The sequence below is a fragment of the Triticum urartu genome, chromosome 7A (genome assembly GCF_056163025.1).
Source record: "Triticum urartu cultivar PI428250 chromosome 7A, HENAU_Tu73, whole genome shotgun sequence".
Lineage (NCBI taxonomy): Eukaryota > Viridiplantae > Streptophyta > Magnoliopsida > Poales > Poaceae > Triticum > Triticum urartu.
The window spans coordinates 520,555,103-520,567,696 of NC_141879.1; the positions used below are offsets into that span (position 1 = coordinate 520,555,103).

At 48.2% G+C, this 12,594-nt stretch overlaps 1 protein-coding gene across 1 annotated transcript; it reads right to left on the reverse strand.

Moving 5' to 3' along the window:
* Positions 1-270: 270 nt before the first annotated feature.
* Positions 271-1,625, reverse strand: LOC125523722 (E3 ubiquitin-protein ligase Os06g0535400-like). The gene has a single exon (XM_087537054.1). It carries the CDS (start codon positions 1,400-1,402, stop codon positions 671-673), a length of 732 nt encoding a protein of 243 aa, XP_087393180.1. The 5' UTR covers positions 1,403-1,625; the 3' UTR covers positions 271-670.
* Positions 1,626-12,594: the final 10,969 nt, after the last annotated feature.

Below are 12,594 nucleotides of genomic sequence, written 5' to 3' on the forward strand. Positions count from 1 at the left end.
CACCAGCGTTCAGTTGGTAGCTTCCACCAGCGACCGAGAGAAAGGGACGCGACGGTTTGAGTTTATAGAGTTTTAAAAGGAGGATTTTGGCAAAGATATTTTGTTGGGATGTCCTATTACGGAAGGAATGTACAATCATTGCACCTATCATCCATAGATGAAGCAACATTCGAAGAAGGCCGGAGCTGAAAGGCGCCACCTCCACCACCAACGAGTGAAGGGGGATTTTGTTCCCCTCTTGTAGTATGAACAGAATGTACAATCGTAACATGCCAGGAGAGACTAATTCGTTATCACATTCTTCAGAGACAAAAGTACAGTCCTCTTTTGCAACTTACAACTGAACATTGCCCGTCGATATAACCAAGTTCGTTCAGAACTACACATCATCAACAATTCACCATTGGCAGCGTTTGAACAGAATGGTAAATCACTCCACCTTTCACAAAAACATGCAAGACTCCGTCATCTCAACCTTCAGAGTAAAAAGGAAAAATGTACAGTCCTTATTTACAGGCTACAGTTGAACATTTGTTCAGACAACTACGCATTATCAAGAAGAGAGAGTAGCAAATTACCCAGCAATTCACCATTTCCAGCGTCTGATGCTGAATAGGGGTCTGATTTTCTATGGAATGATTGTTAGACTGGATGCAGGGGAGAAACAGAGCTAGACGGGGCTAACAGAGTCGTCGAACGGGTCCGCGTGCACGGCCGGCGGCGGCAAGACCAGCGCCCGGCACACGGGGCATGTCGGGTGCCCGGTCTTGAGCCACTTGCCGATGCACTTCTCATGGAACCGGTGCCCGCACCGCGGCAGGTCCCGGAGGGCCTGCTCCTCCCGCATGCCGGCGAGGCAGACGCAGCACTTGTCCTCGGCGCCGACGGCGGCGCCGCCGCTCTCCTCGTCCTCGTCGTCGCTGAGCCCCAGGAAGGACTTGGTGGCCGACATGGAGCCGGGCGCCTCCGGCGAGAGCCAGACGACCATGACGAGTATGTTGGCGAGGCAGAGCGCGTAGGCGACGACGTCCGCCTGGCTCCGCTCGAAGACGACGATGATGAGCGGGACGAACACCATGAACACGAAGGCCAGGCACCGGTTGGCCAGCAGGGCCCCCGCGGCCGCGGCGGCGCCGGCCCCGCTCGACGCCTCCAGCAGCGGGGTCAGGACGGGCGGGGACCCCTCGTCGCGCTGCTGCGACGTCGTCGACGAGGGGAGCAGCTCGGCGCGGGCGCCCATGGTGTGGCGGTACCAGCGCGCGAAGCAGTAGAAGAGGAAGATCTGGAGCGCGAAGCTGCCGGCGAAGGTGGCGGCGACGACGCCGTAGTAGTCGTACGCCAGGCGGGTGGCCAGGAGCAGCGTGAGGAAGGTGAAGGGGAGGTCCAGCCACGGCAAATCCATCGCCGCCGGCAAGCTGCGCGCATCACACTCGCGCGCGGCCCCGGGATGCGGTTAATTTCTCTCCTTAATCCTCAGCTGGAATGATCCATGAAAAGGCAGTATGGTTGAGGAATTCCCTTTCCTGGAGTCTACCCCCTTGCTGATGGTCTTCGCCTCTTTCTTTAGCGAACAAGGGAGGAAAGTTAAAGTTGGGGAGGGCACTAATGAGGCGTTAGCTTCCACGTAATCAAGTGTTTATCAAGCAAGCGATCGGCAGACTAGTCTCGATTTTTTTAATATATATTAATAGATAGGAGTAGATAATTGTCCGTGGTTCGCGCATTGTAACGGGGTATATATGAATTTTCTGCCAGTAAATGTGATCTGCATTCCAGTTATGTCAAAATATGAATACATGTATAAAAAATACTCCCTCCGTTTCTAAATATAGGGTGTATAGTTTTTGTCACGAAAATTAAAAAACGCACGTGGAGAGAAAATTTCACAAGTTTTGGGCGAGATCATACCGGACTAATTGACATGAGAAAATAGAGGAGCTTGCCTGACATAAGGAAATATAATCAAATTCCTTCAAAAATTATCCAAACGAGCAGTGTAACCCAATATACCTTATATTTCGGACTTTTTCTCAAAAATCTATACACCTTATATCAAGGAATGGAGGGAGTATACTTTAGCTACCAATTAATGCGATACTTATTGAATTACCAAAGATAACACAATTTTAGTACCTCTTTTCTGGTTTATTAGGCCAACGTGTATCCTTAGATCGACAATTTGACCAGTATAATACTAGTTATATATATTAGAATTTTGTACCATCAGAAATTTCAAATGTTCTATTTTTTAATGATATAACTTTTGTGATTTAAAGTTCACATTGTATTTGTAAAATTGACAGCATAGAGATACACGCAAAACATATAAACCAAAAAGTGGGAGTCTTTGCTAGGCGAATAAGGTGTGGGGTAAACCGCTATATGCATCGTTTCCCACCTCTTTCTAAAAAAAGGCGGTTAGGGTTTCAAGTAAGCTTCGCCGTTGATTCCCCTTGCCTCCAGGTGCCAACGTGGTGGGAGGAACCTCGGTTTGGGATTAACCATGTTTGGGTGGGTCGTGCTAGCTCTGGTCTCACTCTAGGTAAATAACCCCTAGCTTTGTTAGGGCCCAGTCTATGTATCTTGTCGGCGGTGGTGAAGCACTAGCGTATTGGTGGCTTGGGATAAGTTTTCCTGCGTCATGTCCTCGTTTTAGAGATGATGATTGTCACGTCGTGGAGGGAGTCTGTAGTTTTGGTCAGGGTCATATATCAGGTCCCGTTTTTGTCTACGTTTTGACTAGGTGGTCATGGATGGAGTAGTTCGGCAGAGTGGATGGCAACGGTTCCTATTTTGGCCTTCTAGCTTCTTCTTCATTTGGACATGCACATCGGGACCAGGTGAGGTAAAGCTTCTCACATTCTATCTGCCCGAAGGGTGTTCTACATGCCCTCTCCGGCATTTGTTCTCCGAGGTGGCGATTTGCTGCAGATCATGACCATCGACATTTTTGGTCCATATCGACGATTTTCCGGCCGCTACTTCTACAAGCCCTCGGGTTTCAAGAAGTTTGCTTCAGTGAGACGAATGTCGAGAGGTGCCAACGAGCTTTGTTCATGATATGTTGCGGGGTGGATGTAGGAGGAAGAAAACTTCAGAACCCTAAGTACTTGGATGCATCTTTCAATTTATTTAATATATACTCTTTTGCCTTTCCGCAAAAAAACTGAGCCATGGGACAGTTGCGGTGGTTTTCAAGAAACACGGAGAAGAAAAAACTCAAAATATAAGTGGTGTGAGGGAGAGGACGAACGAAACAAAACAAAAGGAGTATATATTTTTAAATACGAGATATTTTCCCTTCTCCGTCATTCGCTATGTTCACGGTTGTTGTGATGTGTACACTTTGAATCTTCTATCGTAAACGATTCTTTAAGGAAAAAAAGGCAATGCTCTGTTTTGTACTCAGTGATGGATATCCACTTCGTTACTAATACGGCGGCAGATGATCTCGACCGCTAACCGGGGGCATGCGATGGTGACCGGTGAATCAAGCGCTCCACCGCAACCATCCCCTCGTCTCGCTTCATCTGGCCGTTCCTTCATCACAGCATGCCAGCTCCACCTACTTTGCGTGCAATGAATGGCAATCTAGCTTCACTGTCATATGTCAAAACACACGGTGCAACCACCCGATCGAGAGTGAAGTTTGATTCAAACCCTGAATTTGTAGAGCTCGACGGAAATAAACCCTCACCTTCAATTCCCTGAAATTAGCACCCTGTAGTCCCGGTGTAATAAATCTACAACCGTTTTAGGGATGGATTTGATGACGTGGCATCAAGAGGCTGGGACTGTTGACTTTGACCAGTACATGAAAAATTAATGTTGTGTCGCAGTATTCGATCTGTAAATATTTTACTGACAAAAAAATAGTATGACAGGCAACAGCCAAAGGGCCAGGGTGATGTCCGTACTTGTCGTCCCAGGCTCCCAGTCCATGCCGTCGCCGTGCTCACGTGAGAGCTGGCGGCTATCGGCGCCGCCGTTAAGAGCTCCACTGCCTCATGTTTGTGCTACAGCGCCTCGTCCGTCTAGAGCTTGCTTCGCCGGTAGAATCTTGTGCGAACTCCACTGCTTTGTTGCTTAGGCCGAGGTATAATCTTGTGAACGCGAGGGAGATGCTGGTCTTGTTCGGCTCCGGCCATGCATCAGCACCACAACAAGCTAGAAACATGCAGATGGTAGCAGTGAGCGCACAACAATAACTAGCAAGCATGCAGTAGAAATGGACTACACGCCAGTGGGCATATGGACTGGCAGGATTGCCATACGCCATGCCGTGACTATCAGTTGCTGCCTTGTCCGTGCACGAGCGTGAAGTGAGAGGGTACTAAGACAGAGCTTGACGCGGCAGACCAGATGGCCATGGCTGCCTCCTCGGTGGCGGGGTCCTGCAACCTCCGCGGCCGACGCATGATGAAGACAACGAACAGAGAGTGTCGTCATGGACGTGCTACGCCTACGCCACACTTTACGGCACTGCCGCAATGCCGCACAGACACGCCGGGAGGAGGAAGAGCCTCAGCCTCCAAGGCTCCAACCAGTGCTCTTAGACGTTGTCGCGGATACGTAAAAGAAAATTTCGTCTGCGGTCGCCGTCGCCGCACCTGCTCGATGCCGCACACACGGGATGCGCTGGCCGGGAGAAGGAAGAGCCTTGAACAGGCACTCTTTGACATTGTTGCGGATAAAAAAATCGCATGTTAGCGGTAGCCCTCGCCACGCCGCCGAGCTGCTGCAGGAGTCGGCCATGGCAACATCCTCGAGCCAGCACAACGTCAAAAGTAGAAGCGAGAGCGAGGAAGAAGTGCATGGCTACAGAGCCGGGTTTAATTTTGTGGGACCCACTCACAAATAACCGTTCACTCACCGATCCCGGTCTATTCCGGTGCCACGTAGCAATCCTTCTGTTTGGATACAACTTCAAGGTTGAAAATGAACGGGATTGATGAAGTTAGGGTACCGATTTCAGGGATTGAGACATGGAGGTTCATTTTCGTTGAGCTCTACAACCTCAGGGTCTAAATCAAACTTCACCCCCCGACGAGTCAGTAAAAGCAACTCCAACGGGGTTACCTAAATGGACATGTATTTTGTCCGCTTTTTGTTTGTTTGGGTTGCTCGTCCGCCTAGCGAATATAAGGCGTATACACACGGACGACGACTGATCCCAACGCACAGATGCAAAAGCGGACATGCACCTCTGCTCCCAGTCGCTTCTCTACTCCTCCTTGCCGGTAGGCACCTCTGCTCCCAGTCGTGTCGCCCCTCCCCTCCTTCTCGCCGGCGGGCACCTCCTCGTGCCGCCCCTCTGCTCCTCGTCGTGGTGCCCCACTGCTTCCAGCCGCGTCGCTCCCTCCGACCCCCGTCGCGCCGCCGCTGCTTCCAGCCGCGTCGCTCCCTACTCCCCCTCGTGCCGCCGCAGGATCTTGCCGGCGCTGAAGTCGAGAGCTCACTCCGCGCAGGTCGGGGCTCTGGAGGTCCCCTGCCGAGTGCTTCTTCCTCTGGATCGGCGGTAGGCACCTCTCGCGTCGCCCCTCCGCTCCTCTTCACCGGTGGGCATCCCATCGCGCCCTCCGCCCCCCGTCGCGCCACCCCTACGCCGCCCTCACGCCGCCGCAGGATCTTGCCGGCGCTCAAGTCGAGGGCTCGCTCCGCCGCGGGCTCCAGCACCCCCCCTCCCCCCCATGAGCTCCAGCGCCAGCTGCTCCGCCGCCGTAGGTGGTGGCCTGCGCCGGTGGCCTCGCCGGTGGGCTCGCTCCTCGTTGTAGCGGTTGTGGAGGTAGATGGGCCTCGACGCCGGCGAGGGGTGGGACGGCGCGTGTGGGCAGCGCTGGATTAGGTGGGGATCTCGCCCCGTCGATCGGCACGTGCTGTGTCACTGATACGTGGGTCCAGGACGGACATGAGAGGGCAGCAGCGGACGAGAGCGCTCGTTTTGTCCGCCACGGACCCATTCGTGGCCCATTTTTGCGTTCAATTTGGATCGGGGCGGAGGACAAACGGACAGCAGGCGAATACAGACGTCCATTTAGATCGCCCCGTTGGGCTAACTTTTACGTCCAGATAATTCAAACAGATAAAATGGATCGCTTCATTGGAGTTGCTCTAAACGATCCGCGAAAAACAACTCGCCGCGGTGACGGATGCAAAGTGCGGCCTTGCAGGCGAGGGGTTTTACCAGACGGATAACGACGATTCGCTCCCGGCCGTCGTCGTCGGTGCTTACCTGTCGCGGAATGCGGCCAAGTGGTGCGTGGCGTGAACCGTGCGGTGCGAGCTTTTGTCTCGGCGCACGAAGCAGCAACGCGGCATGCCGGCCGGTCACCGCCGACAACTGACAGGGCGGGGGTCGGTGGTGGCGAGCATGGATAAGTACGCGCTGAAGGACACGAAAGCGACGGCATGGGAACCCGACATCCGGTGGTGAAATAACAAAATGCCCTCTACTCTTGCGATGTCAGCAGCTCGAAATATCTGATGGAGCAACAACGCGGACTTGCTCAGGTTTGGCTTGGTTTGGTTTGGTATTGGCTTGGTTTGGTAGAACACATATCCGAGAGACATCACCAAGTTCAGCCCGATGTGGCCGACAAATAAACAACAACGCGGTGTTGCTCAGGTTTGGGACGGTGAAAAAATCTACTTGCAGATCTTTTTGTGTAGTGCTATTCAATAGCTAGCTGGAATTGCTACAGCTTATACTACTATCTACGTGTTGATAATTGCGGTGTAGAGGTATGCACATGTTCATTCAGTACAGAGATCCAGTGACATACCTTCAGCATGTCATGCCGTAACATGGCCCTTGGATCTGAAATGGACAGCCCAGATTAACCACTGTAGCAACAAAACACTGTGAACGCGGTCCTGTAGACAAATCACTGTAGATGTTGTATTGTGGACGTACTGTAGACCGGATACTGTTCATATCACCCCTGACTGCTGGATGATGATCTGACGGACAGGAGAGGGAGGCAAGGCACCATACTGTTCATGGTATCATGCCCATGGCATGTCACTGGATCTCAATCCATTCATTCTCTAGCTATTTGTTAACTATTATTTTTGATAAATGAAGCTTTTATTAACTCAAAATATAACATCAGATACAGATCTTGACAAACAACATCTGATATCTACCTAAAATGCAACATAGCCAAACACCAACAGTTTGGCAAAATATAATGAAAAAAGACATATCGGCAACAGTAGAATCACATGGGACCGGCATTATGTATATGTCGAAGGAGGTGGTGAACCGATCTGGAGATTATGTTGGCATCCACATTGGGTAAAAAAAATTTCTGGACACCCGCTCCAACCGCATATACACCATCTTGAACAATAGTTGCTACTACGTTCGGTGTATCATAGAACGCACAAAGCGAGTTCGTACAATGGATAATAACCTGCAAAGGAGAATATTTTTTGTGACTATAATAAAACCCAAATCATTTGTACATAGGAAAAGCGATAATAATACGGTATACACCCTGCCATTATTAGCGTTTTGAACCTATTTAAATTATCGTTCAACCAATGACCAAAAATATTAACAACCCTTGTGGTCGGATACACACTGGACGCTGCTTGGACTGCTGACCACGTACACTGTGCGAACTTGCACTCAAAAAAATAGTTTGATTGTCTCGTCATGAGTATAAATGCTACACCTCTTGCTTCATTATCAATTGTAAAGGAAGATGTTGTCTTTGGTTAGATATCACATAAAGATTTTATATTTTTAGTGAAATTTTTTACTTGCAAATTTTCTTGCTATTATCCATTGAAATCTCTGAATGTGTGAGCACACGGTACATAGAGCTGACTGTGCAGGACCAAGATGTAGTGAGGTTCCAGCGAAACACATCTTGTCTTTGTGTTAGGTTAATCAAATCCAATCAGGATAAAAGATTTTTCCATGACGTAAGACGGGGGCCAATCAAGTCCCGCCTGAAAGAAATATCCGGCGGGAATGAACTGAGCACCTGCACAAGAGTATCATTCTTATTGCGAACAATGTGGTACAACGACATAAATGTGCTTCAGTGATCTCCATTGTTCAATATATTTTGTGATAGAGATGCTACGACCTGCAACTACGCCGTCCACGGGCACAACTACACTATGGGGTACTACCTTGCCGATGATATCAATCCTCAGTGAGTGGCATTTGTGAAGACTTGCCCTGATCCCAAAGGTAACAAATGATGTATCTTTGCACAAATGCAAGAAGGTTCTAGAAAGGATGTGTAGAGGGCTTTTAGAGTGCTTCAAGCTCGTTGGAGTATTGTTCGTGGAGCTGCAATGACGTGGGATCCAAAGACATCGTGGCAGGTCATAGGTGTTGGGGATCGTAGCAGAAATTTAAAATTTTCTACGCATCACCAAGATCAATCTATGGAGTAATCTAGCAACGAGGGGAAGGGGAGTGCATCTACATACCCTTGTAGATCGCTAAGCGGAAGCGTTACTAGAACGCGGATGAGGTAGTCGTACTCGTAGCGATTCAGATCGCGGTCGATTCCGATCTAAGCGCCGAACAACGGCGCCTCCGCGTTCAACACACGTGCAGCCCGGTGACGTCTTCCATGCCTTGATCCAGTAAGGAGAGAGGGAGAGGTTGGGGAAGACTCCGTCCAGCAGCAGCACGACGGCGTGGTGGTGGTGGAGGAGCGCGGTACTCCAGCAGGGCTTCGCCAAGCACTACGAGAGACGAGGAGGGAGAGAGGTAGGGCCGCGCCTTGGGAGAGAGAGACTCGTGTGTTGTGCATCCCCAAAACCTCCACTATATATAGGGGCAAGGGCAAGGGGAGGCGCCCTAGGGTTTCCCCTAGGGGGGCAGCGGCCAGGGCAGATGGGATCTCCCCCTTGGGTGACTTGGCCCCCAAGCCAGGAGGTGGGAACCCTAGATGGGGCGCCCCAAACCCCCTGATCACGTGGGAATATGTGAGGGGGGCGCACAGCCCCTTAGTGGGATGGTTTGCTCCCTTCCCTTGGCCCATGAAGCCTCCAACACTTGTCGGGGCTCCCGAAACACCTTTCGGTCATGCTGGTCATCACCCGGTACCTCCGGAACACTTCCGGACTCCAAAACCCTTCGTCCAATATGTCAATCTTCACCTCTGGACCATTCCGGAACTCCTCGTGACGTCCGGGATCTCATCCAGGACTCCGAACAACATTCGGTAACCACGTACATGCTTTCCCTATAACCCTAGCGTCATCGAACCTTAAGTGTGTAGACCCTACGGGCTCGGGAATAATGCAGACATGACCGAGACATCTCTCTGGTTAATAACCAACAGCGGGATCTGGATACCCATGTTGGCTCCCACATGTTCCACGATGATCTCATCGGATGAACCACGATGTCAAGGATTCAGTCAATCCCATATACAATTCCCTTTGTCTACCAGTATAGTACTTGCCCGAGATTCGATCGTCGGTATCCCGATACCTTGTTCAATCTCGTTACCGGCAAGTCTCTTTACTCGTTCCGCAACACATCATCCCGTGATCAACTCCTTGGTCACATTGTGCACATTATGATGATGTCCTACCGAGTGGGCCCAGAGATACCTCTCCGTTTACACGGAGTGACAAATCCCAGTCTCGATTCGTGCCAACCCAACAGACACTTTCGGAGATACCCGTAGTGCACCTTTATATCCACCCAGTTACGTTGTGGCGTTTGGTACACCCAAAGCATTCCTACGGTATCCGGGAGTTGCACAATCTCATGGTCTAAGGAAATGATACTTGACATTAGAAAAGCTTTAGCAGACAAACTATACGATCTTGTGCTAGGCTTAGGATTGGGTCTTGTCCATCACATCATTCTCCTAATGTTGTGATCCCGTTATCAATGGCATCAAATGTCCATGGTTAGGAAACCATGACCATCTATTGATCAACGAGCTAGTCAACTAGAGGCTTACTAGGGACATGTTGTGGTCTACGTATTCACACATGTATTACGGTTTCCGGTTAATACAATTATAGCATGAACAATAGACAATTATCATGAACAAGGAAATACAATAATAACCATTTTATTATTGCCTCTAGGGTATATTTCCAATAGTCTCCCACTTGCACTAGAGTCAATAATCTCGTTCACATCACTATGTGATTGCAATGAATCCAACACCCATGGGGTTTGTTCATATCTTGTTTGTGAGAGAGGTTTATTAGTCAATGAGTCTGAACCTTTCAGATCCATGTGTGCTTTACAAATCTCTATGTCATCTTGTAGATGCAGCTACCACGCGCTACTTGGAGCTATTCCAAATAACTGTTCTACTATACGAATCCGGTTTACTACTCAGAGTCATCCGGATTAGTGTCAAAGTTTGCATCGACGTAACCCTTTACGACGAACTCTTTTACCACCTCCATAATCGAGAAAATTCCTTAGTCCAATAGTTACTAAGGATAAGTTCGACCGATGTCGTGTGATCCATTCCTGGATCACTCTTGTACCCCTTGACTGACTCATGGCAAGGCACACTTCAGGTGCGGTACACAGCATAGCATACTGTAGAGCCTACGTCTAAAGCATAGGTGATGACCTTCGTCCTTTCTCTCTCTTCTGTCATGGTCAGGTCTTGAGTCTTACTCAATATTCACACCTTGTAACACAGCTAAGAACTCCTTCTTTGCTGATCTATTTTGAACTCCTTCAAAATCTTGTCACGGTATGTATTCATTCGAAAGTACTATTAAGCGTTTTTGATCTATCCTTATAGATCTTAATGCTCAATGTTCAAGTAGCTTAATCCGGATTTTCCATTGAAAAACACTTTTCAAATAACCCTGCATGCTTTCCAGAAATTCTACATCATTTCTGATCAACAATATGTTAACAACATATACTCATAAAAAATTCTATAGTGCTCCCACTCACTTCTTTGGAAATACAAGTTTCTCATAAACTTTGTATAAACCCAAAATCTTTGATCATATCATCAAAGCGTACATTCCAACTCCGAGATGCTTACTCCAGTCCTTAGAAGGATTGCTGGAGCTTTGCATACTTATCAGCATCTTTCAGGATTGACAAAACCTTCTGGTTGTATCACATACAACCTTTCCTCAAGAAAAATGTCGAGGAAACAATGTTTTTTACATCCTATCTGCAAGATTTCATAAATAATGCAGTGACTGCTAACATAATTCCAACAGACTCTTAGCATCGCTACGAGTGAGAAAGTCTCATCGTAGTCAACTCCTTGAACTTGTCGGGAAACATCTTAACGACAAGTCGAGCTTTCTTAATGGTGACACTTACCATCATTGTCTGTCTTTCTTTTAAAATCCATCTGCACCCAACAGCCTTACGACCATCAAGTGGTTCTTTCAAAGTCTATACTTTCTTTTATACATGGATCCTCTCTCGGATTTTATGGCCTCGAGCCATTCTTCGGAATCTGGGCCCACCATCACTTCTCCATAGCTCGTAGGTTCATTGTTGTCTAGCAACATGACTTCCAATACAGGATTACGTACCACTCTGAAGTAGTATGCATCCTTGTCAACCTATGAGGTTTGGTAGTGACTTGATCCGAAGTTTCATGATCACTATCATAAGCTTCCACTTCAATTGGTGTAGGTGCCACAGGAACAACTTCCTGTGCCCTGCTACACACTAGTTGAAGTGACGGTTCAATAACCTCATCAAGTCTCCACCATCCTCCAACTCAATTCTTTCGAGAGAAACTTTTCCTCGAGAAAGGACCCGTTTCTAGAAACAATCACTTTTGCTTCCGGATCTGAAATAGGAGGTATACCCAACTATTTTTGGGTATTCTATGAAGATGCATTTATCTGCTTTTGGTTCGAGCTTATCAGCCTGAAACTTTTTCACATAAGCATTGTAGCCCCAAACTTTTAAGAAACGACAGCTTAGGTTTCTCTAAACCATAGTTCCTACGGTGTCGTCTCAACGGAATTGTGTGGTGCCCTATTTAAAGTGAGTGCGGTTGTCTCTAATGCCTAACCCATAAACGATAGTGGTAATTCGATAAGAGACATCATGGTATGCACCATATCCAATAGGGTGCAGTTGTGATGTTCGGACACACCATCACACTATGGTGGTCCAGGCGGTATTAGTTGTGAAACAATTTCCACAATGTCTTAATTGTGTGCCAAACTCGTAACTCAGATATTCATCTCTATGATCATATCATAGACATTTTATCATCTTGTCACGACGATCTTCAACTTCACTCTGAAATTACTTAAACCTTTCAATAATTCAGACTTGTGTTTCATCAAGTAAATATACTCATCATCTACTCAAATCATCTGTGAAGTAAGAACATAACGATATCCACTGCGTGCCTCAGCACTCATTGGACTGCACACATCAAAATGTATTACTTCCAACAAGTTGCTTTCTTGTTCCATCTTACTGAAAATGAGGCCTTTCAATCATCTTGCTCATGTGGTATGATTTGCATGTCTCAAGTGATTCAAAATCAAGTGAGTCCAAACGATCCATCTGCATGGAGTTTCTTCATGCATATCTACCAATAGACATGGTTCGCATGTATCAATCTTTTCAAAAACGAGTGAGTCCAA

Excerpts from the sequence above, each read along its gene's own strand:
- LOC125523722 (XM_087537054.1), bottom strand. The coding sequence starts at position 1,402 with ATGGATTTGCCGTGGCTGGACCTCCCCTTCACCTTCCTCACGCTGCTC.